This window comes from Antechinus flavipes, chromosome 2 (genome assembly GCF_016432865.1).
Source record: "Antechinus flavipes isolate AdamAnt ecotype Samford, QLD, Australia chromosome 2, AdamAnt_v2, whole genome shotgun sequence".
NCBI classification, from domain to species: domain Eukaryota; kingdom Metazoa; phylum Chordata; class Mammalia; order Dasyuromorphia; family Dasyuridae; genus Antechinus; species Antechinus flavipes.
Window position 1 is genome coordinate 465,066,184 of NC_067399.1, and position 26,739 is coordinate 465,092,922.

The 26,739-nt window shown below is 35.5% G+C and overlaps 2 protein-coding genes across 2 annotated transcripts; both read right to left on the reverse strand.

Annotated features, from left to right (window-relative positions):
- Nucleotides 1–2,840: 2,840 nt before the first annotated feature.
- Nucleotides 2,841–7,985, reverse strand: ZBTB6 (zinc finger and BTB domain containing 6). The gene is made up of 2 exons (XM_051979595.1): nt 7,877–7,985; nt 2,841–6,669 (listed from the first exon to the last, which is right to left on the reverse strand). The coding sequence occupies exon 2, from the start codon at nt 6,660–6,662 to the stop codon at nt 5,382–5,384; it is 1,281 nt and encodes a 426-aa protein (XP_051835555.1). The 5' UTR covers nt 6,663–6,669; nt 7,877–7,985; the 3' UTR covers nt 2,841–5,381.
- A 4,095-nt stretch (nt 7,986–12,080) lies between these two features.
- ZBTB26 (zinc finger and BTB domain containing 26) lies at nt 12,081–25,911 on the reverse strand. Its single transcript, XM_051979596.1, has 2 exons — nt 25,690–25,911; nt 12,081–16,676 (listed from the first exon to the last, which is right to left on the reverse strand). The coding sequence occupies exon 2, from the start codon at nt 16,664–16,666 to the stop codon at nt 15,341–15,343; it is 1,326 nt and encodes a 441-aa protein (XP_051835556.1). The 5' UTR covers nt 16,667–16,676; nt 25,690–25,911; the 3' UTR covers nt 12,081–15,340.
- Between the last annotated feature and the right edge of the window lie 828 nt (nt 25,912–26,739).

Below are 26,739 nucleotides of genomic sequence, written 5' to 3' on the forward strand. Positions count from 1 at the left end.
CAGCGGCGCCTCCTCCTCCTCCTCCTCCTCCTCCACCTCCTCGCGAGAGGCGGACGGGGAGGGAGCCGGGCCCCGGGATCCTCTCGCGAGGAAACACGCCCCAACTCGCGCGAGAGTTAGCTCACAACACTTTGCTTCGCCCTCAGGGCTTTCAGGTTAATCCACCCCTATCACGTGACGAAGGAGCAAAGCTGGGGTACTCTGGGAAACGAGAACTGAAAGAGAGACTTCTGGGAAATTCCCGTCCATCCCCTGTTTCTTAGTAGCCCGTATTCAATAGTTCAAGCTAAAGTTGTCCGAGGCATACTAGCTCAAGGACAATGGTGATATTTGATTTCTCTCCATCTACATCTCCCCACAAAGTTGGCAGGATTTGACATATAATTATCTTATTTTGCAAACAATATTTACCCTAATAAGAACTACTAAGAGCAAGTGTCAAATGTAAGCCCAGGCTTGTAAACTAAGCCCTGCATAAGAAAATCACTTGATATTGCCAGACTTTTACATGTTAAATGACTATTCTTTAGACCTATTCTAAGTCTAAAATTGTATGATAGCCCCTTGAATTGGGAAGAAAGTATTTTTCAAATATTGAACTGAATTAAGATGTTCAATCTCCAAAAATGTTATTTTTTATGAATCATTCTATCTACCCATGTAATGTTTTAAATTTTAAAACATGAAACTCATGGGGGAAAATACTTAGTAGATACACAAATCTATTGCTATAGATTTAAAAGCAGTCTTATACTTAAATTTTTTTTTCTTTTAAAATTCCCTGCTCCATTTTGACCATTAAAAACAAGCAATTACGTAGTTGTTGATAAAATGTTCTGTTGCTATGTTTTTGAAATGAAGGAACTCCCATGTTACAGAATAAACCAAAGGTAATATAAAAATTGCTTAATGGCTGACTGACCAAAGCACTTCACCCATCTTGAATCTCTTTCCTCATTTGTAAATTGAAATAATACTTACTCTGCCTACCTCAGTGTTAATGTGAATTTATGTATTTGTTAGATTATAAAGTTTGCAAGGAAAATATTTGTGTAAACCGCAAAGTCCTGCCTTTTCTTGAAAATTCACAAATTCCCCCAAACCCATCAATGGTTTATCCAACCTCCATTTAAATATCCTAAGTATTAAAAAGTTAGGTATATTTGAGAAAATGATACAAGTCAGGTGAACAAAAGAGGTATTTCATTTAGAAGAAATCAGTTTTCTTCAAGATTTTTAAAACAAATATAATAAAGTTAAAACTTTAATTCATGGGCCTTTCAATTTTCTCTTGTCCATGGGGGGGGAAAAAAAAAAACCAAAACATTGCATTTCTCTACAAAGAAAAATTTATATTCTATATTAAAAAATATTATAAAAGGAACTTAGCATAGCATCTCGTATATAGTAGGTACTAGATAAATGTTTCTTTTTCTGTCCCCTTTTCTACCCAAACACACCTGCTTTTCTAAAATTAGGTTTCATTTTCCAAAGCTTATTTATATCATGCAAGTAGACACTGTTGAGAATTCCTTCTTGTGGAAACATTGTTATTGGAAAATACAACCAATATTTCTAACCTTTCTCTCCATTTCAAAGATTTAAAAGTGCTTTATCAAAGGATTCTCATGACATAAGGATATGTGTGATACACATATACATATATACATATGTATAGATGTGTGTTTATGTCAGTATCAAAATTAGTTACAATTGGAAAGAAAATATTTTTCAAATATTGAACTGGGTTAAGATATACATTCCCCCAAAATGTTATTCCTTATGAATCATTCTGGCCACCCATAAAATGTCTTAAATTTTAAAAACATTAAACTATTAATGAGGAAAAATAAAGATTCAAAGTAAATCTCAAGAAAATTTCATCTGAAAGGTAAAGTTTATCTAAATACAATCATTTTAGAGATCCAGGTCAAAAGCAGTTAAAATTGCGAAAAAGTGAGATCCTTAAAGGCAATATTCTTATTTTATTTAACCATATTATTTGATATATTTTGGGTAAGGCCCTCTTTACCTGTTTCATCATCTATCATATCAGGATAATAACTGTACTTCCTATTTCATCAGATTTTTGTAAGTAAAGTTTTTTGCAAAAATGCAAAATATAGCACATAAGCCTTTTTCTCCACTCATAAATGATAACTTTACAAATGTTTAGTGAATATTTTCTAACAGAGAAAAAAATAACTATTTTGGTTAAATTCTAAAACTACTACATTTACAACATTTTAGATAGATCTATGAATCCCTCTCAAGTTTCCCATCCATTAGCTCAAATGATCAGTAAAATTTAAATTCACAAATTAGAGCTAATACCTTACAAATCAAATTCACTCTCTTTATTATGCAGATATGGGAGAGAGAGTGGTGGAAATGCAGATATGGCCCAGAAAATCTAAATGACATTTTCAAAACTTACGATTCTGTGTTTCTATTGTGATTTCCACATTGAACTGATGAAATGTAATCATTTAGCAATTATATATTAATTGATCTTCAGCTAATGGATGGCAGGAGCTATTGAAAGGCCTTCCTTTAATGTAAGGCAGACACACTAAGAAGTCTTAAAATGGGAAATTCATTTAACTTCTCAGTATCCCCAGGCAATAAAACTATTAAAGAAGAGACAATATTGCTTTTCCACAATCCTACAGGGATAGTCCATAATGGAAATTTCCCTACACATGCTGAAATCAGTTTTGGAAATTTTTTTTTTTTTATCTTGTTTAAAGCCTTACAAATAGCTGAAATGTAAAACACTTGAAAATAATAGTTTCAAAAGAAATATCCCACAGAATGCCTACAATAACATTAGAATGGGATGATGGAAAGGATAACATTTGCCTTTTAGGTTTATTTGTATTTTTTCAGTTTTCTTACACAACATAATTGCCACATTGCAGGAGGCACAACCAATCAATCAACAAGCATTTATTAAATGTCTACTATGTACCGGGCACTGGGACTACATAGACACAACAATCCCTGCCCTCAAGAAGCTTACATTCTATTAGAAGAAACATGTACACATATAATACAAAATTTATACATAGTAAATATAAAGTAAATGGAAAGTGGGTAGAAGACAGGGGAAGGATACTAGGAGAATCAGTAAAGGCCTCATGTAGGAGGTGGCACTTAAGATAAGCATTAAAGAAAGAGAAGGATTCAGAGGCAGAAGTGGGGAGAGAATGTATTCCAGGAATAAAGATGTTAAACCCATGAAGAAATGTTTTATCCAGATAGGAAGTAGCAAGGTCAGTTTTGCAGAATTAGTGTGTAAATGTGAATAATGTAGTAAGGATGGAAAAATTAATGGGCTTTAAATGACAAAGAACAAAAATTTGTACTTTTTCCTAGAGAAAATAGGGAGTCACTGGAGCTATAGGGATAGGGAAATGTTTTGTTAGAACTGTGCTTAGGAATACTGCTTTGGCAGGATGTCTGGGAGAGGGGAGAGGGGAGAGTTCTGATGAAGGGAAAATAATTAGGAGCCTAATGAAATATGATTTAACACTAAATTACTTCTCATAGGTTGACACAATGTCTTATCCAACAAGGTTCTACTGTACCATAAGTATATAGAAGTAACAAGGAGCTTTAGCATTTAACAAAAATTTTACTTGTACTACACTCACTGCAAATGTTTTTACTTTTGACACAACAGTATTCTCTTTGTGTATTCTCTTCATGGAGAATACATATATCTGGATAAAGAAAAAAGCACTCAAATTATTTTAATATCAATCTTTGAAATTCAACCCTAGCCACATGAATAAAAATTTAGCACTAAGAAAAATCACAACTACCCATGTACAATACTAAGGCTAAAATAAAAATCTAGATTAAAGATTGCCATGAGAAAAAAAAAAAAAAAAAAGACATTGCCTAGACAAAGTAAAAAGAGTAATGATATATAGAACAAATTCAATTTTTTTTATAAATTGTGAATTTCTAACAAATGCTATTTTTCATTGGTTACATAATCAGACTGATGATGAAAATATCTGATGTTTGTATTAAATATAATCTAAAGACCACAGCCAATTTAGTATTCATTTCCAAAGTATGTGAACCAGTAATTCAAACAAGTAAAATTTATTTTCAAATGGAATTAAATTAAAATATATATTTAAAACATTATGAGTATAATTACTTTTTATTCCAGTGAAAGAATAAAAAGAAACTTTTTATTCCAGTTTTATGTATGAAAACATATAAAGAAATGTTTATATCCTTTTATCTCTATGTGTGTATACTTACATATACATATGTTTCCATATAAAACACGAATACACATATAGTGGTGTGTGTATATGGTATGTGTGTGTGTCTGTCTATAAAACAAGTTTAATATAACCTTTTGTTTTCTTTTGGTGGAACAAGTAGGATGCAACATATTCACAATGATTTGTGCCCAAGAATTTGTATAGAAGATATTAATAAGGATCAGAAAAGAAGATTGGCAAATAATGTAGCAAGAGGGAGAAATAACAGATGTACAGAATGATCCAAGTGCTGCAATATTATCCAAAAAATAATAAATTAAAATGACATCTGATGTGTTAGGTTGAATCTTTATGGAAGATTGACATAAAGATAAAGCCAGAAATACAGGATGAAAATAAGTATGGATGAGTTGCCCTTTGGACAAGCAGAGAATACTCACACTAAAAGAAACGATATGCTGAATAATTTCTCAGGAGGCAATAGGAATTTTTTTGTACACAAGGAATATTATTCTTTTATCATTTCAACCACGTAACTGCCCTACTGTATGGTTTAGAAAAGTGGTAGAATTTATAAAGGCAACCAATATATTTTTTCCCAAATAGGGAAAGATTTATCACACTTGCTTTCACCCACAGGACAAATAGTTTTCAAAAGTGATTCTAAAATGAACCAAGACTGGCAAAGTCCCAGATTTCTTTTCTTTTAATGGTCACCAAGATAAAGGTACAAGTAAAATATGGTTGCTGTTCGTGTATGAAGCACTAACAATGCAAATTCAGTAAAAAATCTGAAAAATACCATTGAGTTCTTTCTTCCCCTTAGCCAAGAGTCAGTTAATAATATTAACCAAATACCTATGTTCACAACACTCTATAAAGCACCAAAGAGGCTGGCTATCAAATCACCTAATATTTTGGTAATGATACTTAATAAGGCAGCCTAGAATTTCATCAACCATTCCATAAACTCCAACAATTTTTAACAAGAAATATTACAAAAACTTTAGTATGCCAGTACATCAAAAAATAAGACAAATATAGGAAGGAGGGAATGCGGAATTACAAAAGAGTATTTTTGCAAAACTCAAAATAATGGATTATAATATCCAAATTTCCAAGTGTTTACTACTATTAATCATAGTCTATTTTGACTTTTGTGATGATATCAAGGTTTGCCCTTTCACCACTATTTCTCCCATGAACAGAGGTCAAGTGTTTTTTGAGGGCAGATTTGTGCTTGAAGTCCATGTCACAACAGTGGCACTTATATGGGCGATCTCCACTGTGAATGTTCAAGTGGTCCTGAAGAGTGCTCTTGGCAGTAAATGTCTTTAAACACACAGAACACTGGAATGGCCGTATGCCCATATGTCCTCGAATATGTCGATTAAGATTTTTCTTCTGTGTAAATGTTTTTCCACATTGCAAACACAAAAACAGTTTGTGCATTTTCAGATGGCGCAGATAGTTTTCAAGATGAAGAAATCCTCGTGGACACTTAGGGCACTGGTGTCGCCAGGAATAACCCTCTTCTAAACTTTGAAGCCCATTTGTTACACCAACATTGCCTTCTGTACTTTCACCAATAAACCCCTGAAAGTGACTTCCAGGAACTTCTGTCATCCTACTTTCCACTGTCGAATTAATAAGTGAATGCTGTGTTTCGGGAAAATATATATTTGTTTTTGAAGAAGTACAAGGTTGTGAAAACTGCTCACTTTCTACAGTAGGCACATTGATAGAATCCATTCGGAAGATGCAAATTTCATCATTTTTATACCCTATTTCAACTGCTGAAATCTCTGATGTTTTCATATCTTTTTTGTCCAATATCAAGCCCTGTATAGTAGGCTGCAAAACATTGTCTTTTTCTTGTTTAACTTGGATGTCCAAATTTACAGGACTGTCTTCAGAAATCTCAATTATTTCACAGTCTTTCTCTAAATTTTCATCTTCATCCTTTAGTTCTGGATAAGAGGAATGACATGTCTCAGCACCCTGGCTATTGTTCTTCATGGAAGAATCTATTTCCAAATACTTGGACAAAGCTTCTGTGCACTTCTCCACAATATGTACCATTTGAAGGTAACTTGCAGCAGTCAAATATTTCAAAAGCTCTTTCCTTTTAACCTCCAATGCACCAGTATAACAAGAGAGCAATAACTTTCTGCCAATCTCTGCACTCTGCAAGATGGTGATTCTGACCTGCTTTGACTGGTTGAGTAAAAACTGATCTCTCATGAAAGTAGAGCAAGCAGCAAAAATCACTTTGTGGCCCTGGAATTCCGTGTCATTGATATAGATGGATACATCACAAAATAAATTCTGCTGTCTCAAGAGGTTCATTTTCTGTAGGACAGCATCACCTTGCTGCTCAAATTGGAAGTGCAGGACATCAGATTCAGCAGCCATGGTCACACTTATTAAAAAAAACAAAATATAAATGTTATAGTGGGAGATGAAGCTCCAACTTAAAGATTGCTATAAATCACTATAGTTTAAACAAAATCAATTAGAAGTCAGATCTAAATGTTGGCATCTATGGCATTATATTGCTATATGACCTTGGATGAGTCAGAATCATAAATTTGGAAATGTGAGGAGGAAGGAGCCTTTATCCAACTTCTAACTGAAGGCCAAAACACAACATTCATGAAAGGCAGGTAACCTAATTACTTGCCTAAAAAGTAGTCAGCCTTCTCCTGAACACTTACAGTGAATAGCTTACTACCTCACAAGACAACTCTTTCCATTGTTAGACAATTGTTAAGGTCTCCCTCATATTAAGCCCAAATAGAGCCAAAACCCACCTTTCTAACAATTCCACTCACAAACCTTGCTTCTCATTTTGTCCTTTGGGGTCTAGTGGAAATCTAAGCTCTTTCACAATAAGTGACAAATATTTGAAAAGAGTATTCATGTCCCCTCTCCCAAGATTGCTTTTCTCTGGGTAAAATCTCTCTCCTACCTTAGATGTTTCACTTCTCCTCTCTTCAGTTTATTCGTCCGTAAGAAGAAAGGTTGAACTAAATAAAATGTAAGTTGCTGTTGAACAACGCAAACCCCAAATTCATTCAGAAAAGGATGTGAGGGTAATACCCGGACAAAAACTCTTAAAAACTCTATTCCTTCTAGTTAGATAAGCAATGATACAGTGAAAGGAGCACTGGGCTAAAAGTTAGGAGACCTGTATTGAAAATAGGGTTCTCACACCCAAACTTGCTCAATCACCACAAACGAATCTTTGGAAACTACCGGTTTGTTTTCACATCTATCAAATAAGGGAGTTAGAATGATTGTCTGTAAGGTCCCTTTCAAACCTAAAAGATCATAAATAGCAGACCATAAATAGCCTCCAGGTGTCTCGCCTTCTAAATATATCAAAAGCGGAGATTATAATTCCTGCCGATCTCATAAAAGTGTGGTGAGAGCAGTTGTGACCATCGTATTGAGTCTGACCCCTTGACAAGGTGGTCATCTCCAGAGCCTGTCTCTCCTCCTCCGGTCCCTTCTCTCCAAACTCCGGCAACGGGGAACTGGGAAAAGCTAGCGAACAGACTTCGACCTCGACCTCTGCCCACCGTGAACCTCAAACCAACCCGAGCGTTCCCACAGTCCACACTCACGCGTTCTGGCTGTGGACTGGCAGGAAACTGCGCCCTCCAAAGCAAGGCCACTCGGGCAACAGCTGCGGAGACGGGAGCAACGGCTGTCCAGTCCGGAAGTTTGGCCCAGCCTGGGACAAAACCCTTCCGGGGTAAGCCTACTTCACCCTCCGCTGGCCGCTCCACCCGATTCAGCTGGGGCGACAGCAGCAGGACTGGGAGCTGAATAGCGAACCGGAAGCATATCCCAGCGGCCATCCTATCCACCCCAAAGACTGACCTGCACGCGACTCTGTTTGGCCCCGTCCTACTTCCGACGAGCCCCCGGAAGTGGTTGTTAAGGGACATTTTAACTTGCTTTACTTTGCCTTCTCCCTCGCAATTAGGGAATCTCACTGGAGGTTATTGTTAATCCATGAAAGAGCATTGTCTAGTCATAAGCAAAGAGCTTAGCTCCTCTCATAAATTGTCAATAATTCTTATTCCGTAGGTCTTAATTTCAATTTCCTTATCTGAAAATTTTGGAGGGAATAAGAACAAGACCCTTTATAGTAGAAGAAAAGGACCATGTAATGTGCTGTGTCCTGAGGTTTCTTCCAGTTATGACATTCCATAATCCAACATTCGTTATGAAGTGGTATCTAATAGAAGCATTTTTCTCAGGAGTCAGAAATCTTCCCGAAGATAAAAGACATTTTATCGAGAGGGGCTGGGGGAAAACAACTACATTGCTGCACCATTTGGTAACATTGCAAATTGGCCCAACCATTCGCAAAAGAGCAACTTAACTACACCTCTATAGATACTGTACTGCAAACCCTCAGACAATGATAACTACTACTGACCATATACTCCAAAGAGATCAAATAAAGATGAAAAGGTATATGCACAAAATAATTCATAGCTGCTCTTTTTGTAATTGCAAGAACTATAAAATAAGGCAATGCCCATCAACTGGGGAAAAATTAAACAAATCTAGGTAAAAGGACACTACTGTGCTAAAAAGAAATGACATAAGAGATGGTGTAGAAGAAAAACCTGGGAAGATTTGCATAAATTTTTACAGTGAAATAAGTAGAACCAGAACAATTTGCAAAATAACAAAACATTATAAAGTTAAACAATTTTGAAAGATTTAAGAATTCTGATCAATGCAATGACTGACCACAATTCCAGACCAATGATAATGTGTGAGTACTCCCTATGTTCTCACAGGAAGAAATGGATTCCAGGTGTTGAAATATATATGTATATGCATACACATATACAAACAGGTGTATATATACACATATATATTTGGACATAGCTCTTGTAGGAACTTGTTTTTGCTTTAAGCATATTACACATTTTTTTCAATTATAAGGGGAGAAAATAATAAAAATAGACAGTGACATAAATGATACAGATAAATTTAGAAATCCTCAGATGCAGTCCTTGCTATACCATTGATTAGCTGTTCAAACTGGGTAGGTCAATTCATCTGAACTAGATTCCTCATAAAATGCAAGAATACTATCGGGTCTTTTCAACAATTTCTAATGTCAATAAAAGAAACTAGCATAATAATATGAATAGGAAAAAACAAATGAAGAATGCTTATTGGCAAAATTATGACAAGTAGTTGGATGGACAGCTCACTGAGTTGGTATATCCATACATGCATATTAATTACTACATAGAAATGAACAAGCTGGGATCACAGCTAGACAGGAAAAGAATGGGCTGTATTTCATTCTGAAAATGTGCAACTTTCAACAGTTCCAATTTGATCTCTGACACAAAAACTCATTTCTTAAACAATATTATCCTAATAATGCTATATTAAAACACAACTGAAAAAAAATTGTGGATGACTTAAGGACCAAAAAAAAAAAAAAAAGAGTAAGCATAATGCAGCATATTACCAATAATGACCATAGAAAAAGGAGTGGCATGAAAGGTTTCTTTAGATTTGTAACTGAAAAAGGTGAGCAAGTCAAGGGCATGGCAACAATAAAAATCAACAGATGGACACACTGAGTATCAGTTACTCTGGTAGCTACAGCTCCCATATAAGTCTAAGAGTACTATATAGATCTAGGATAATGAAATACTCTAAGAGTAGAATTTAGATCAGTGGGATCAAGAATATAGGACCAGAGATCAAGTCCAGGAAAATAAGATTATAAAATAGGAGATGGGGAAAAACTCCAGAGATGTGCAGCTCCAAGTCACAGAGATCCTGTTTTGATCATAGTGATACCTTTCCATTCCAGCAGTACTCAGCTTTAAGGGACAAAAAAAAAAAAAAAAAATTGCAAAAATGAGGTAGTTTTTCTTCTGATCCAGCAAGCCCCTCAACTATTGAAGACTACACATTATCAAGACTTTGGACAAGCCTCTTAAAAGGGATGCTTCAAGAAGTGGGGTGGCTGGGGAGTAGGGAATAGTCACAATGTGTTATTTACCAAATGCAAAGTACCACTGGGTCTGATTTTGCATTATGCATCCTTAATTCCTCTATCTATTGATGATTCTCAATTTTCAGTAATGATATAGTAAGACATTGTTCACTGTGAAGCAAATCTGGAACCAGAAGCCTTCCAGCTGGTTGATATCCACTAAATTGTTAAAAGACCTAATGCAGTAGTTTTTAGCTTTTTTGTTTTGGGGAGGTGTGTCATGGACCTCTCTGGAAGGTTGAAAAAGCCTATGAACCTCTTTTCAGAACATTTTTTAAAATCATAAAATACATATGAAAATAAAAATAATAAAAATTATATTTTAAATTGTCTATGTGCATATATATGTGTGTGTGTGTGTGTGTGTGTGTGTGTGTGGTTTTTTTGTGTGTGTGCATGTGTGTATATATATATTTACATTTGTGTACCCAAAGTTTGGGGAAGAAGACTTCCCTAAGTTGGGAATAACTGTACTAAAGGGAATACTACACCAACTAGAATTCAGTTGTTCATCAAACAGAGCTAGTCCACTGTTATGCTATACCAAAATTTGTTGTTGTTGTTGTTCCAATCTTATCAAGTTTACTAGATATCCAACCTTCTATTATTCGTAGATTTAATGTCTATCCATTTTACCTTGATCCAAGACACAAATAAGAATAAATAAAATGGCACCAAGGGAACATTCTCTTACCTGTTCCACTAGAGAGAGACCTTTATACAAAATGTCACTGGAGCTATTAGCAGTGGGTGAGAGGATTCAACCAGTTCAAAACCCAAATGAGTAAAATTGTTTACTTTAGTGATATTAAACTCAAAACAGAAACGGGGATCATTAATTAGAAGACTAGAATAAACATTAGAATACTGGACAGTAGTAAACTGACTAATTTTAAAATGTTATATAACCTATGTCCCATTATATTTTTGTTAACTATTTTATTTTAATCTGGGTTAGCTGCAGGCAACATGGCTGGATTGCATGCTGAGCACCCCAACCCAAATGATCACTAAGGTACCTTATATTTCTAAATCCCATGATTTATGAATATCTCTATTGATTACAACTCCCTAGTATATTGTAAGTTCCTCAAGAAGTAAAGTTGTATTCTTTTTCATCTTTGGAAATCTTAGTAAGGAGGACAGACAGCAAGCATATCAGGTACTTAATATATATTATTTTCTATCACTTCCACAATTTGGTTATTAATACCTTCAGATTAGTAACTTTAATTAATAACTACTTTCCCTCTTTGCATTTCCATTAATCATAACTGATTGGAGGGAACCTTAGGTACTCAAAGGTTTTATCAACACATTACAAACTTTGGCTGGCCTATCAAGCAAAAAGGCTATGTGAGTCTACAGTTGAAAAATAGACTTAAGTATGACAAAGTCAGTACCAAAGGTTTGGGCACCAGAGTAAAGACTTATTCACAAAGGAGTACTGAAGGGAAAATACTCTTCCAATGCAATCTTACATCTTTTAAATTATTTCCTGTTAGATGTGAACTTAGATTATAACTCATTATTAGTGACTTTATTTAGACATAAGTGAGAGCAATAGTAGCTTTATAATCTAACTAACCTCCAAACTACAGGTGTTTTATGATTTTGAAATAATTTAGACCAATAATTTGGTCATTTTTCTAGCAATAAAATATCTTAAGATTTTTCCTAAAAGTGACACCATCCTATACATAAAAAATGTAAAAATTACCTTCAGAGATATTCAAGGATTTCAGAAGAAAATGGGAGAATGAAGCAAGCCATTGACACCAGGATTTTAGTTGTCACACTTTTATTAAGGAAACTTCCTCATAATAGGTGAAGAGGTAGTTTGTAGTCAGTATGTGTAACATACAACAAGTTTATGACAGCTGTTCATTAGCTGAAAGTAGACAATGGAAATAAGTACTTTGCTATGTATTTGACAGTAGTGAAAAGGTGAACCTGGTCTCAGAGGAATGCCCTATTTATACAGCTTCTAGTGAAAAAATTTTAAAGGAGTTAAACCCATATCTAATTTACCTTTCTAGATGTTAGTCACTTCAACTAAGTGCTTTTAATTTTTTAAATTCTAAACTGTAGTGCTAAAACTTAACAGGATTCCTTCTTCCTTTTGTGCTTTATAGGGTTATAACATCAAAGATCTATAAAATTCTAATGCTGAGTGAATAAAAAGTTTTAGTCTTTCTACCACAAGAATTTCAAATAGTTTTCTATGTCATTCAGTAGTCTGGTCAAATTTCAATACAAGCTAGGAAACCTACATATTTGAAAAAATCAAATTCTAGCTAAAATGCAAATTTAATATAGTGTCATTGAACTTCATTAAGAAAATCTCACAGAAATGAAAGGGACTTTCACTCCAGCTAACAATTAGAGGAGAGTTCAGTCACTTTAGTGATTTATATTTGCAGAGAAGTGCAAACTAAAGGTTTTCCTAGGAGGAAATAATGATAGTAAATAAAGCCAAAGTGTCAGGATATTCTTATTTTAAGTGCTCTTAATAATCCAAGGTAGTCTTCATTATTTTTTGTTGTTAAGTCAGAGACCACATGAGGCAACTGTGGAATAACAGGGAAAACACTGGCCGGGATGGGTATCAAGACTTTTTTTAGTACCTGTCATTGAGTCTGCCCCTAAGATATTTTGAGAAGTTCTAGTTCTGCCATTACATTGGCAAGTTAACTTCCTGGTGTTTTGTTTACTCCTCTGAAAGATGAGGGCACTGGACTTGTCCTAATTTTCTACATTATCTGATAAAAACCCAGGAAGTCAAGTCTTAAGTAAAAGAGCTGTAAATTTGAACTCTTGCCTATTTAGTCAATACACTAAGACAAAAACATCACAAGAATGGCAGTACAACTGTCATTTAATGAACTTAAGTCCCTTGACTATGCCATATAATTTTCCTATAATCAAATGTTACTCAAACATAAAACAAAATGGTTTAAATATCCTGTTGTAATTTCTCATTGTTGCATAGCATTGGTATCTTCAGTTAGACTTTGTAAAAGTAGGTATTGTCAGGGAGCAGCTATATCACAATCTGCTCTGCTTATTATAATTAAGGTTAAGTGCTTACTGGCTCTACCCTTCAACATATTCTCCATTTAGGTTGTCTGGCAAATAACACGGGAAAGTATTTTTTAAACTATATTGATCGATACAATGTTTCCAACTAGATTCACAAGATATAGCATTCAATATACCAACCACAGGAATTCCCTCAAATCATCTAAGTTTCTTTACATGCACTCAAAAAGAATTTTTTTTTTAATTTGATGGAAATGAACACAATCTAGTTTAGAAAGTGTTTGGGTTTAGTCCCCATTCAACTTCCACTATGTATTCTTACTTGCCAAAGGAAGGAACAATATAGCAAACAAGCATTACCACTAAGCAAATTTATCTCAGAGTTTGTAACAACAGAATATTCTTCAAACTACTACTTTTGAAGTAGAAAAGAATTTCTAAATGGGAATGAATATTATGTGATAGTTAGCTAGTAAACAACTTTCTTGGCCTAAAACCCAGCAATGATTTAAAGAGGAAACATAAAACCTCCAGTTAACATGTAATATTTTACCTTGAATATCAAATAGTTATTAATAAAGCCTTGAGGAACATGTGAAGTAAAAGCTTTGTTTTAAATGATATTGGGTCAGTCATTTCCCACTCTGGAAATCAGTTTCCTCAACTGTGAAAAGGAACTCAACTAGTTTATCTCTAAGGTCCCTTTCAGCTCTAATATTCTATGATGCTAAGACTATCTAAATCTAACTCATATGTCATATAATAGTTAAGAATCCAAAATATTATTCAAGAGGCAAAGGAAAAAACCTATACAAATGGATTGACATGGTGCTAGTGAGTCTTACAGGTAAGGAAATAAGATTGGACACCTTCAAAAGAAAAATCTGATTGTAATATGTGCCCTTTATAATTCATTAAGGATTTTTTCAGTTATTTTAGGTTTGGAAGTACACTATAACTACAGAAAAGTGCACTTATAATTTGTGGAGATTTTGTAAACTTCTACAAAGTATCAAACAGTATACATTTTTTTTTTAAATCAAACACACTATGACTGTGGCTCACCTGACAAAGTATATCAACTACCAAGTTGATTTACCAGTTGTTTTTTTTTTTTTTTTAAAGATCATTACTCTTCAACACATCCATTAAGTACTTTTATCATCTGTTGTCCTAGCTTTAAGAAAATCAATAGATGAGTAACACTGTTATTAGATGCAAATGGCCTTTTCATGTAATATTTTAATTGAAAAACCAAAGATATCCATTTTGTTAACACAGTGATTTCAATTGCTGTCTTTTATATGTGATTATATTAGTATTAACAGCGCTCTGTACTTGTATAAGCAAGTGAGGCTGAAAAAAACAATGTGTATCATCTGATTCATGTGAATAACTTAGAAAATGGAAATCAAATATTAATACTGTTTAAAAGTACATAAAATGAACTAAATATGCTTCCTGTGAACTTTAAGATGAACTCAAATGGAGTTTGTGGAAGAAATAAAATGTTAACAAAAACAAATGACTTTACTATTGAGCAGCCAGTGGTTCACGCTATCTGAAGTCAAGGTTAAACATTATAAACACTTTTTTAAAAATTTCAGCCACTTTTGTTCACAATCTACAGTGTTTTTCATTTCCCCTAACATGGCATCTATTGATGAAAAATAGTTGAGGTTAATTTGTTGTTACCATGCCCCACAAACAAACAGAAATGGAACCAGTCAGAAATAGGAGTCCATATTATTGACCTTCAGTGTAGTAATTTCAAAAAAGAAAACCAGATACTTATAGAAAGAAAATTTATCACTGAAAATAGGGTAAAAAGGGAGTTAAAACACCTCGATGTAGCAATAGCAACTCAGCAGGTGCTTTCATTGAGCCCCAACTGTTTACACTAGTCAAATTAACCAAAATGCTCCCCACCCCATCCCCAAGGTCACACTTAATTGTTCTTCATGCTTTCTTGGTTAACCATTAGTTATTTGTAGAACTCTACTTAATTAACACAAGTACCATCACTCCTTATAGTCAGTACAGCCTGGGCCAGTTTACCTGCATCTAATACCTGGGATGCATCTGATGGCTGCTGGCACCCTTTAGTTTCTGTTACTGTGGTACAAGCAAAAGAATCAAAATCCACTGTGAGGTCTTGCACATTTCTTTCATTAGCATTATCAAAGCTGTTTTTACCATGCAACTGCTTCAGGTGTTTCCTCAAAACTGGTTTATGTGCAAAAACCATGTCACAATAATTACATTTATGGGGCTTATCTCCACTATGGAGGTTAAGGTGATCCTGTAAGGAACACTTCTGAGAGAAGGTTTTCCCACAGATTTTACACTGAAAAGGTTTGATGCCTGCATGTACTCGCATATGTCGGTGGAGGTTGCCTTTCTGAGTGAATGTTTTTCCGCAGAGTAAACACATAAAGAGTTTATGCATTTTTAAGTGGTTAGCATAGTTCTCTAGATGACGAAACACCCTGGTACACTTTGGGCACTGGTGATGCCACTGAAGGCCTTTGTCTATGCCACGATTATTAGGACCAAACAAGTCTTTAGAGGCCATAATGATATTATCACTACCTGCATAAGAAAGAGCATAATTGTGGAGATGGTTTTGTTCAATTTCATTTACTCTGTTTTCCACAGTTGAATTAATGAAGGAGTGCTGGGGTTCTGAGGAATGTAAAGCAGATGGTTCAGAAGAAATAAACTGATTTTGATCTTTTTTATTCCTAACTTCTGAAACTTCCCCAATTGATTCTACTTTAACAATCTGAATGTCACTGTCCTCCATGTCCATACTATCCTCAGAGGGTTGAATACAGGGGGAATCCTGCTCCTGTGAGTCTCTGTCATCTACCTGCTGTTCTTTTGTCTCTGAAGAATCACTCTGCTGTTCACATTCCTCTTTGCCTTCCAAAGACTGCTTGGGCTTTATAAACTTCCAAAGGGCCTGTGTGCATCGTTCTACAATGTGGCTCATCTGAAGAAAGCTTGCAGCTGTCAAATAATTTACCAGTTCCATCTCAGGAAATTCCAGAATGCCACTATAACAGGATAGTAGCAATTGTCTCCCCACTTCTGATCTCTGCAATATGGAAATCTTTATTTCTCTGGAATCATTCAGTAAAAACTGGTCTCTTAGGAAGGGTGAGCCTGCGGCAAACACAATTTTATGTCCCTGAACCTCAATATCATCTATATGAACTGCGACGTCACAAAACTTATTTTCTTCTCTTAACTTGTTCATTTTTTGTAACATTGAATCTCCATAATTTTCAAACTTGAAGCGAAGGAGATCTGATCTTTCAGACATTGTGGCAGACCTAAAGGGTGGAAATGTAGAGATGTTGAGATAGGGGAAAAAAAAGTCAAAAATGTAAGAAACCTGGGCTTGATTTGGGGAAAAAAAAAAAAAATTACCCATTTGCTTTTTAGGAAATGTTCTTAGAAAGAAGATAGCTTTCCAAGACAACCAAAAAATTAACCCTTTTCAACAGTGTCAAAAGTACTTACGAGCCCAGATTAATAGAGGAAGAAGTAAATTTCTTAAACAATCCCATTTTAGAAAAAGAAATAGAAGAAGCTATTAATAAACTCCCTAAGAAAAAATCCCCAGGACCAGATGGATTTACATGTGAATTCTACCAAACATTTAAAGAACAATTAACTCCAATGCCATATAAACTATTTGAAAAAATAGGGAATGAAGGAATCCTACCAAATTCCTTTTATGACACAGCAATGGTAATGATACCTAAACCAGGCAGGACAAAAAAAGAGAAAGAAAATTATAGACCAAGCTCCCTAATGAATATTGATGCAAAAATCTTAAATAAAATATTAGCAAAAAGATTACAGAAAATCATCCCCAGGATAATACACCATAACCAAGTAGGATTTATACCAGGAATGCAGGACTGGTTCAATATTAGGAAAACTATTAGCATAATTAACTATATCAATAACCAAATTAACAAAAACCATATGAACATTTCAATAGATGCAGAAAAAGCATTTATAATGTCCAACACCCATTCCTTTTAAAAACACTAGAGAGTATAGTAATAAATGGACTTTTCCTTTAAATAGTCATTAGCATCTATTTAAAATCATCAGTAAGCATCATATGTAATGGGGATAAACTGGAGCCATTTCCAATAAGATCAGGAGTGAAACACAATTGCCCACTATCCCCAAGTTTAGCACCAAAAATTATAAAGCAAAGTAATTTTAAATCACAGAACAAAACCTTTTGAGAGTTTACTCATTACAGGTTCCATTAGGCCTTACCATTGTCTAGCCCAAACCAATATTTCCTTCTGTGGAATCATTAGGGAATTACTATTCAATATTGTATTAGAAATGCTAGCTTTGGCAATAAGAGATGAAAAAGAGGTTAAAAGTACTTAGAAGTGGAAAAATAAATAGCTCAACACTTCTCTTTGATCAGTACTTATAATAAGAACTGCAAATCATTCATCAATTCAAAGGCATTTTTCCTATCTTCAAATAAAAATCTGACCAGATTTTAATAATAAACTGTAATGAATCCAAACAAGTTCAGTTAACTACTGAGTTAGATTTTACTCAGTACTAAGAACTACAACTCAAGGTTTTCATGTTCTCCTCAAGGTAAGGCCAAACGCTGGCAAAGATGCTTGCTTCTCATGAGAAGAAAAGAAAAATCTCATTGATTTTCCTCTTAAAATATTGCAAACAACTTGACTGTCTTATCCCAGGACAGATGACAAAATGGCAGGAATATAAAAGGGTAGAAATATTAAAAAAAAAAAAAAGTCAAAAATGAATTAAAGGATTTCTGGGAAAATAATAATTCTAGTAATAGAAAAACTGGGTTGGAGGTACAAATAGAAGGAAGAGGTAAAAGAGCCAAAAAAACTTTAAAACTCCACGGAGTTTTTTGGCATTTTATATAATTTTATAGAGACAGTATAAAAGCTTATCAATACCTTGCAAGCAACATAAATAACAAATACCACAGTTTAGATATCAAAAGATGTCAGATGATATAGAAGAGAAAATATTGCATTTGTGGCAAAGAAAACCCTTTATAAAAATCTCAATTATATCAAGACAATTGGTGACAACTTAGAAAGGAAAAAAATTAAGGATGAGAATTCATTTCTATCCTGTACTTTTAAGTTTTAAATATTTATTTAAAATGTCTATTCTAAAAATACATAGCATTATAATTTAGCACCAAAAATTATAAAGCAAAGTAATTTTAAATCACAGAACAAAACCTTTTGAGAGTTTACTCATTCCAGGTTCCATTAGGCCTTACCATTGTCTAGCCCAAACCAATATTTCCTTCTGTGGAATCATTAGGGAAAGTTAATTGCTGAAAATCATCCAAATACGTTTGAATATTCTTGCCAACAAGACAGATAGGTCCAATCTCCCTCTCATGGTTTAAGAAGCAAGTGCTATTATTTGCTTTATATTCATTGGTTTTATGAAAATTATCTTTCTAAAAGCAATGTGAATATTGTAAAGACAATCAATTTTGAAAGAACTGAGAAATCTAATCAACACAATGACCAACCACCATTTCAGAGGACTAATGATGAAACAGGCCATCTACATTCCAATGGAGAGAGATGATGGACTCAAAGTACAGATGAAGATTTTTTAATTTTTAATATGGTCAATGAAGAAATTTGTTTGATTACACATGTTTATAATAAGGGATATTGGTTTTTTCCTTTCTCAGTAGAGAAGAAGAGAGAATGATGGAAAGAAGGTAAGATTATGGGGGATTTTGGGAGGGGTTTTTTTGGCTGAGGCAGTTGGGGTTAAGTGACTTGCCAGCATCACACAGATAGGAACTATTAAGTGTCTGAGATGAGATTTGAACTCAGGTCCTCCTGACTTCAGAGCTGGTGCTCTATCCACTGTACCACCTACCTGCCTCTAGATTATGATTTAAAAAGAAAAAAAAAACCCTTTAACTTTAAAGAAATAAGCCAAATCAACATAAACCTCAAAAGAAAAAAATAATTTTAAGTTATCTCAAATATTCACCCAAATGGGCAAATATGTTGACTATAGTTTGGGGGAGGCTTAAGTTCACATTTAAGTATTAAATATTAATCTATTCTGAAGCTTCTTTAGGCCAAGTTTAAGAAATAATGACTTCTGTATTAAATCTAATTTATTCTTTTATTCTACATCAATTTATTAAATGTCATTTATGTTACAACCTTTGAGCTACAAACTGAAAATACAAAAATAAAAATAAAAAAAGTATCTGCCCTCAAAGAGCTTGTGTTCTATGGAAGGGAAGAGTGGGCTTTTGAATAACACATACAGGCACAGAGACAAAGTAACTTCCAGGGGAAGGGATTTTATAACTAGAGATAAGGATTTGCTTCTGGTAGGTGGTACTTTATCTCCTAAGGAAAGTATGATCTCTCAGGGACATCAGTGAATTGGTATTACATTCCTGGCCTAAGGAAATATGCAGTCATAGGAGATTCAGTGCCTGGAAAATAGCAAGTAGGTAAGACAGGCTGGAATAATGAATTAATTTGAGGGAGTAATAATAGGCAATAAGCCTAGAAAGGTAGATTGCTGCCAGATTGTGAAGGGTTTTATAAGCCAAATAAAAAAGTTCTTAGAGACGTAGTAGTGTCATTGCAGCTTCCTGAGCTGGGAAATGAAACAATCAGATATGTTTTTTAGAAATATCACATTGGCATCTCTGTAGAGGACAGATCAGAAAAGAGAGAGATTGGCGTCTATGAGACCATTTAGGAATACATTACAAAATCCAGACAAAAGGTGATGCAGCTTGAAACTTTGCTGGGGAATGGGCAACTTGAGGAATAGGGAAAATTGAAGTAGCATTAATTACAAATTTGTAAATGTGTACTTTATAAACTCTTAAAAGTTGACTAGAAGGGATACCATCATCTCCAGGCAACTAGAAGGTTATAGTATTCTCAAAAGAAATAGGAAAATTCGAAAAAAGGAAGGTTGAAAAGGTGTGGTTAAAGAAGGAAGAGTGGTTTCAAATAATCATTGCTATTTTTTAAAAATTCAGTCTGTTATGACTAAAAAGCATTTGGAGATGAATCAAACTGGAAGTTGGTGGCATGGGACTGGACTTAAAAATTAAGGATACACAGATCTGAGAATTTGATGTAGAGATGCCAGTTGATGAGATCCCTCAGACAAGGTACAGAGAAGGAGACCCAAACTAAAGTCCTGGCTTATATAATTATGAAAAGGGATGATTGATGTTCTGTCATCAGTCAACAAAGACGACTTAAAAGAAACAACCAAACTGATGATGTGTATGAATGAGATCCCTTCTGCTTGGAGACATAGATTTAGAAGCAAAAGAATTCGCTAACCCCAAAGTCTGTGGCAAAAAGAGGAGGTTTTATTTTTCACTAAGAGGCTTTCCCTTAGCGGGCATATTTCTTAATTAAGAAATTTGCCAAGAATAGTTAGCAAAGACCTATTTTATGAGCAAATCTGGAAGCAGTTTGAACTGATTATCAGACCAGGATCTCCCAATTGAATGAAAATCACTTTGAAAGCTTTTATAGCTTGAATGGGGGATCTGGTTTTCCAAAAAGATCAATGGGCGTGATTTTCCTTGAAGGATACTCCTTATCTCAATCTAGAAGGATGTGCTTTCTTTCAAGACTCTCTGGAACCTGGAAGATCCCAAGTCTCTCTTTCTTTGCAGACCAAAGGAGACAAAGTTTCAGTGATTATTTTATACAATTTTTACAAAGTTCACCTGCAGTCAAAATTGGTAAAAAGAGATCTAAGAGAGAGTTGTGTCATTAAGATCCAGAGAAGAAAGCAAGATCAATAGAACTGATGCAGTTAGTAGCAATGCAGAGTTGAGTTGTGAAAATCCCCTTCAGGTCAGTACAGGTTCCTGAAAGAATTCAAGAACCCAAAATATTAATGGCAAAAAGGAAGTTTTATTGGCACTGAAGAAGTCAGCTTTGCTAGGAGACTTACTTCCTCAGTGGCAGAGAAATAACAAAAGGTTTTTCGCTGAGAGGAGAGTCTTTTCACAGTGAGCAGCAGTCCATGGCAGGCAGCTATGCCAAGAAGTTCCTTGACAAGGCATAAACCTTGAAACTGGAGTGAATACAATCAGTACAACTGCAAGTCTCCAGGAGCATTCAGCAGCAGTATATAAGAGCTAAAAAGGCAAGTGGGAAACAGTACTAAGTTGGGTTTTAAAAAAGCAGATTGAACAAAAGGATTTAACCATAAACAACTATAAACTAGTTTATACTATAGAGGTCAGGATTTTGAAGGTGAAAAAGTAAAGCCAGAGCAGGGATAACTACCTGGAAAAGCAAGGAGGATTAGAATATCTAGAGGCTGCAATAAATATAAATTCTAGGATAAGAAGGGGGTAAGAAACAGAGAGACATCTTAGGACATCTCTGATTAGATAAAATAATTTTTAAGTTTTGGATTGTAAAGGTAGCACCTATGTTAAGATCAAAAGTTCATGACCACTCCTATATGTGGCAAAGGTAGAGTGAAGCAGCAGCTTATGGGAGTTGAGGAAGTAATGAACTATGAAAGCAAGGAAGAATAGTTGAGAAAACATTTGCATTTTTTTGTTTCTATGTTAAATATCTGCCATGTCTTCTTAACTAGAAGCCAAGAATGATGTCTCGGTTCCTGGCATAGAGTCAAGTACGTTAGATATTCAGGAAATATTTTTTGATTATTCAATTCATTTATCATATTCAATTATCATATATCTAATATTTTCAAGGCCTCCACTAAAGATTTCTAATAGCTCATTGTAATCCATAGAACAATGGAGCTCAAAATCTGGCAGTCTCAATGACTTTATCTGTAGTCCAAGAATCACTTTAGAGAAGTTAAAAAAAAGCTCATTCCCTACCAGTCATTACCACCTCGTTAAACCATCTTACAAAAGGTTACAATCCATCAATATAGCAAGTATTTGACATAGTATGAGAATAGGAATGACATAAAATTGGAATGACATTACTTGACTTTAGAATTAGAAGGAAGTTTAAAGCTAATTTACTCAAACTCACTTTACAATTCTTTTTCTGTGTTGTAAGGGAGGAGAGGAGGAGTAGGGGAGAAGAAAAGAGATAAGGTCAAGGATGGCTAAAGGTTCAAGGTTACACAATCAGTGACTAAGCTGGAATGAGAACCCAACCAGACTCCTAGTTCAAGATTCTTTTTCTTTAGACCATTTTATTTCCCAAGAGAAAAGAATACCTACAATATAATTGCCTCATTGTTTACTATGAAAAATAGAATGCTGGCTTGTAGTCATATAAAACATACTCAAAAAAAGGACACAAAGCTAGGAAAAAAGCTGATAAGGCTTCTGTCTACCATATGCTATACTGACATTCTGTACATAAAGACAGGATTCATTTAAAGTTCACTAATTGTCCAGTTCCAACATCTGTCATAATAAAGTCCAAAGGTCAGAACCTTATAGAATTACTTAATTGGCCAACTAAAGCAAAAGACAGTTTTGCAGAAGATGATGAAATTTTAATAGATAATAGAAAAGGAAAACATTAATTTTAGAAAAAAATGGAATCTATTTCAACTGAAAGGAAAGGGTGCAGTAGAGTTGGAAGTGAGTTTCTCTTTCTATTGAAGGACTCACTGGCTAAAAGGCGGTAACCCAGTGTCTTATACATCAAAACTAATTAAAGGAAAGAGCTACAGAAGAGCAATGTTGTGATGTTCCAAACTAACAGATTTTGCAGTGATGTTAGAACTAAATTTCACATGTGCCTAAAACTAAAATAATTTCCTTAACTAATTTTCCAAAATCTCTCCTCAAACAAATGTTCTCCCCATTACAACCAAAAAAAAAAAAAAAATTGTTTTAATCCATTATCCAACAATGTGTGATGTTGGCCTCTTTCTTAAGCAATACCAAGGGATTGGCAAAAAGTTTGAAGTATTCATTCCTCAATTAGTAAATCCCATGAGAGGAAGGACTACTACAGTATTCCTCACAAAGCATAAGTCTTTAAAAAGAGTAAGAAGTTTAATACTTGCTGACTGATAATATTTTCTAAACAGGGAATTTGGTAGAAAAAGCAATAGACTTCAGTGGCCCTGGAGTTCAAACCTTGCATTACTAGTTATATTACTTCATGTGCTTTGTGCTTCAATTTCCTCGTCTGTAAAAAAGGTGCTTGGATTAAACTAGCTTCCAATTTCAAATCCTATGATTTTAAATATTACATTTCTCAGTAGTGAATAACATACAAATTAGTTTAAATAACGTATTTTGCTTAACAGTTTTCAAAGTACTTTCCCTGAGTGGTATCTTATTTGCTTATCTGAACAATTCTGAGATGTTAACATTCACTTTGCAGATGAGAAAACGGAATCTCAAAAAAGTTAAGTGATTTGTCCAAGATCACATGGATATTTTAAACTTTTTTTTTTTTTTTTTTTTGCTTAGACAATTGGGGTTTAATTGACTTGCCCAGGGACACAAAGCTAGGAAGTGTCTGAGACCATATTTGAACTCTGGTCCTTCTGACTTCAGGGATGGTGGGAGCCACCTACTTGCCTCAGCATTTTTAATTCTTACTAGAACTTCAGAGTCTTTTGACTTCATGCAATTTCCACTACACTGTATGTTTTTTTTTAAATTGAAATGTCTTATTTTTTAAATATTATTAATAAAATATCTTCCAGTTCAGATGATTCTATCAGACTTTAAAATTACATTATTCTTATATTTATTGCCAACAATATTGAAAATTCTCACTTATGAAAAAAAAGAATGCTAGAACAAGTTTCATGGAACAGTATTTACTTCCTTCTATGGGTCCATACTGTCTTCTGAGCTCAAGCTCCAGTCTTTTCCAGACCTCTTCCTTTCCCCTTCCATCCTCACATGTCTATATAATTGTTTGAGGCATTATACAACCACTTCATTTTACATATTAGGAAACTGAGGCTCAAGCTGATACTGTGCTGTCCAAAGTAATACAATTAGTGACAGAGGAGGCAGACACTCAAACCTCCCCCACTGCTCCAAATCCAGCATACAGTCTATTATATCTGACTAATTCTAGCTCTGATATTGTTATGATTGTGCTCAGTTCAATGTCTTTCTTTAACTGAGTTCATCTAAATAAGCATTTTCCTTCTGCTGGAATCCTCAACTGTTTGTATGTTAAAAGTTTCTCTAATGCTTAACCATAACATGACCCATCCACATGACAACACATCCATTCAAAAACTTTATGAAAACTTAGTGGTTTTCATAAAACTTTCATAAACTCGGTGGGTTGGGTTTTTTTTTTTTTAAAGACAACTAGTTTGGTTTCTTCTTGTAACCATTGCTAAGTAATAGTTTATAAATGAAAATTCCCTTTTCTCAATGTGTTTTTCTCCACCCTCAAAACTTTTGGTGCTTGGTGTTAGAATGAATGTGATGGACAATCTAGTATTATCTATCTCCTTACAAAAACCTCAACTAATTATGAAGAGAGCAAGAGGGCATTGAGAATATTAATACTCAAGATTTGGCTTTTATGACTACAGGAAGGTTTTACATCTCCCAGGAGTCAAACAGTGTCAACCTAATTCACCACTGCCGTTACCGCCACCAGCCAAAGATGCTCTTTAAACCCTGGAGCCTAAGCATCTGGACAAGTTCCGCTCTTCCAATGGCTTATACCTGCCTTTGGCTTGTAACTTCTCCCACTGATCTCTAAGGAAAACCCCAGTCTAACAGACAATCCGCACTGGAACAGCAATTTGCCACCTTCGTCACCTGCTAAAACTTAGGGCTATGGCTTGATTTGCTCCCAGAGATGGAATGGGGAGGGCGGAGGGAGGGCGGGGGAGAGGGGGCGGTACCTCACCGGAACTCGGGACCGGTGTCTGGAGGGGCTGGAAAAAGTCTGCCGGCAGCTGCAGCAAGGAGACGAGGAGCCGGAGGGCCGGAGCCCCTGCAGCACCTACCCAGCCGGTGCAACCTCCCCTACTGTTCCCTACTCCCTGGGCTTCGGGGAGCGCTATGTTGCCTTTCACCCAGAGTTAAATAGGAGGAAGTGTCTGGACCGAAAGAGGAACCCAAGAGATGGGGCCATGCGGAAAGACGACAGCCCCGGTTTCCAGCCCTTGTGGCCGGAGCCGATGCGTCCTGGGCCCTCAGTCCAGTCGTAGTCCCTGCCTAGAAGCCCACCTTGGGACCTACAAGGGAGGGAACGGCTGGGATGGCCAAATAGGGACCCCCTTGGCCCCGCCCCCTATCAAGCCCCGCCCCACATCCGCGCCCCTCTAGCCCAGTCCCGCACTTACCAACCTAGAGTAGCTGAGGCTGGGATCCCGCACAGCCTGGAGCTCCGGCCCCTCGGGGGCTTCGGGGGGGAAGGGAGGGGGAGGGGACTGTAGCCAAAGGGGGGGAGGGGATACAGACAGGAAGCGGAAGGGAAGCCTTTGAACTCCCGAGAATGCTTCCAGGTTTTTAGTGACGTGCTCCTTCCTATCTCCAGCCAATCAGGATTCCGGGAGAGGAGCGTATATCCGACATCCGAAACGGTTTATGCAAATTGTTAAGGGGGGGTCGTTGTGTGTCTGTGTGTGTGTCTTTGTGTGTGTCAGGAGGAATGTTTGGGATCTCGAGAACGAGGCACTTTTCTTTCAGAAAGTGCTCCCATTCTTCCTCCCAGATGTGCTTAAAGTCATTTTTCCCCTTCTCCACTTCTACCCTTCCTCTTTGCATTTCTTCTTTCTTCCAACATCCCACTCCTGCCCTAGACAGTGTTGTGAACATTCTAACCACAAGATGGGCATCAAGATGTTAAATCTCTCTAGACTTGGCACAACAAATCAACCCCCTGGGAACCTTCATCAAATTTTCTAGTATGAATCCTCTCCATCTGCTCTCCCCTCTATTTTTTGAATCCTTTCCGGATCTAGTGCCAGTGTTATAAAAGGTAAAGACACAGACTGCTCCAGTCCTCAGCAATTGTTACTGCCTCAGATTTCTTTTAAAACTTACTGTTCATTTGGTATTTAGCAGTGTCGAGTTTGGAAAATACTGGTGGATTTCTAGTCAAAAGATTCTAATCTTGTATTGTTTCTACTTGTTAGGTAAGGTGTCATTTCCACTCTCCCCTCACCAGTAAAATAAAAAGGCTGGTTTTGATAAATATTCCTAATCGCTCTTTCCAATATTTAATCCTATGTACCTCCAGTCATTGTTCTATTTGTTTGAATAGTTATCTTTTAGCAACTAGAATGTAAGTTATTTAAGGGGATGTACTATTAAGAAGGTTCTTTGAATACTTGTTAAATTGAATTAAATATCCTGCTTCTCCAAAGCAGACACCTTGTCTTCTAACTCTC

Excerpts from the sequence above, each read along its gene's own strand:
- ZBTB6 (XM_051979595.1), bottom strand. The coding sequence starts at position 6,662 with ATGGCTGCTGAATCTGATGTCCTGCACTTCCAATTTGAGCAGCAAGGT.
- ZBTB26 (XM_051979596.1), bottom strand. The coding sequence starts at position 16,666 with ATGTCTGAAAGATCAGATCTCCTTCGCTTCAAGTTTGAAAATTATGGA.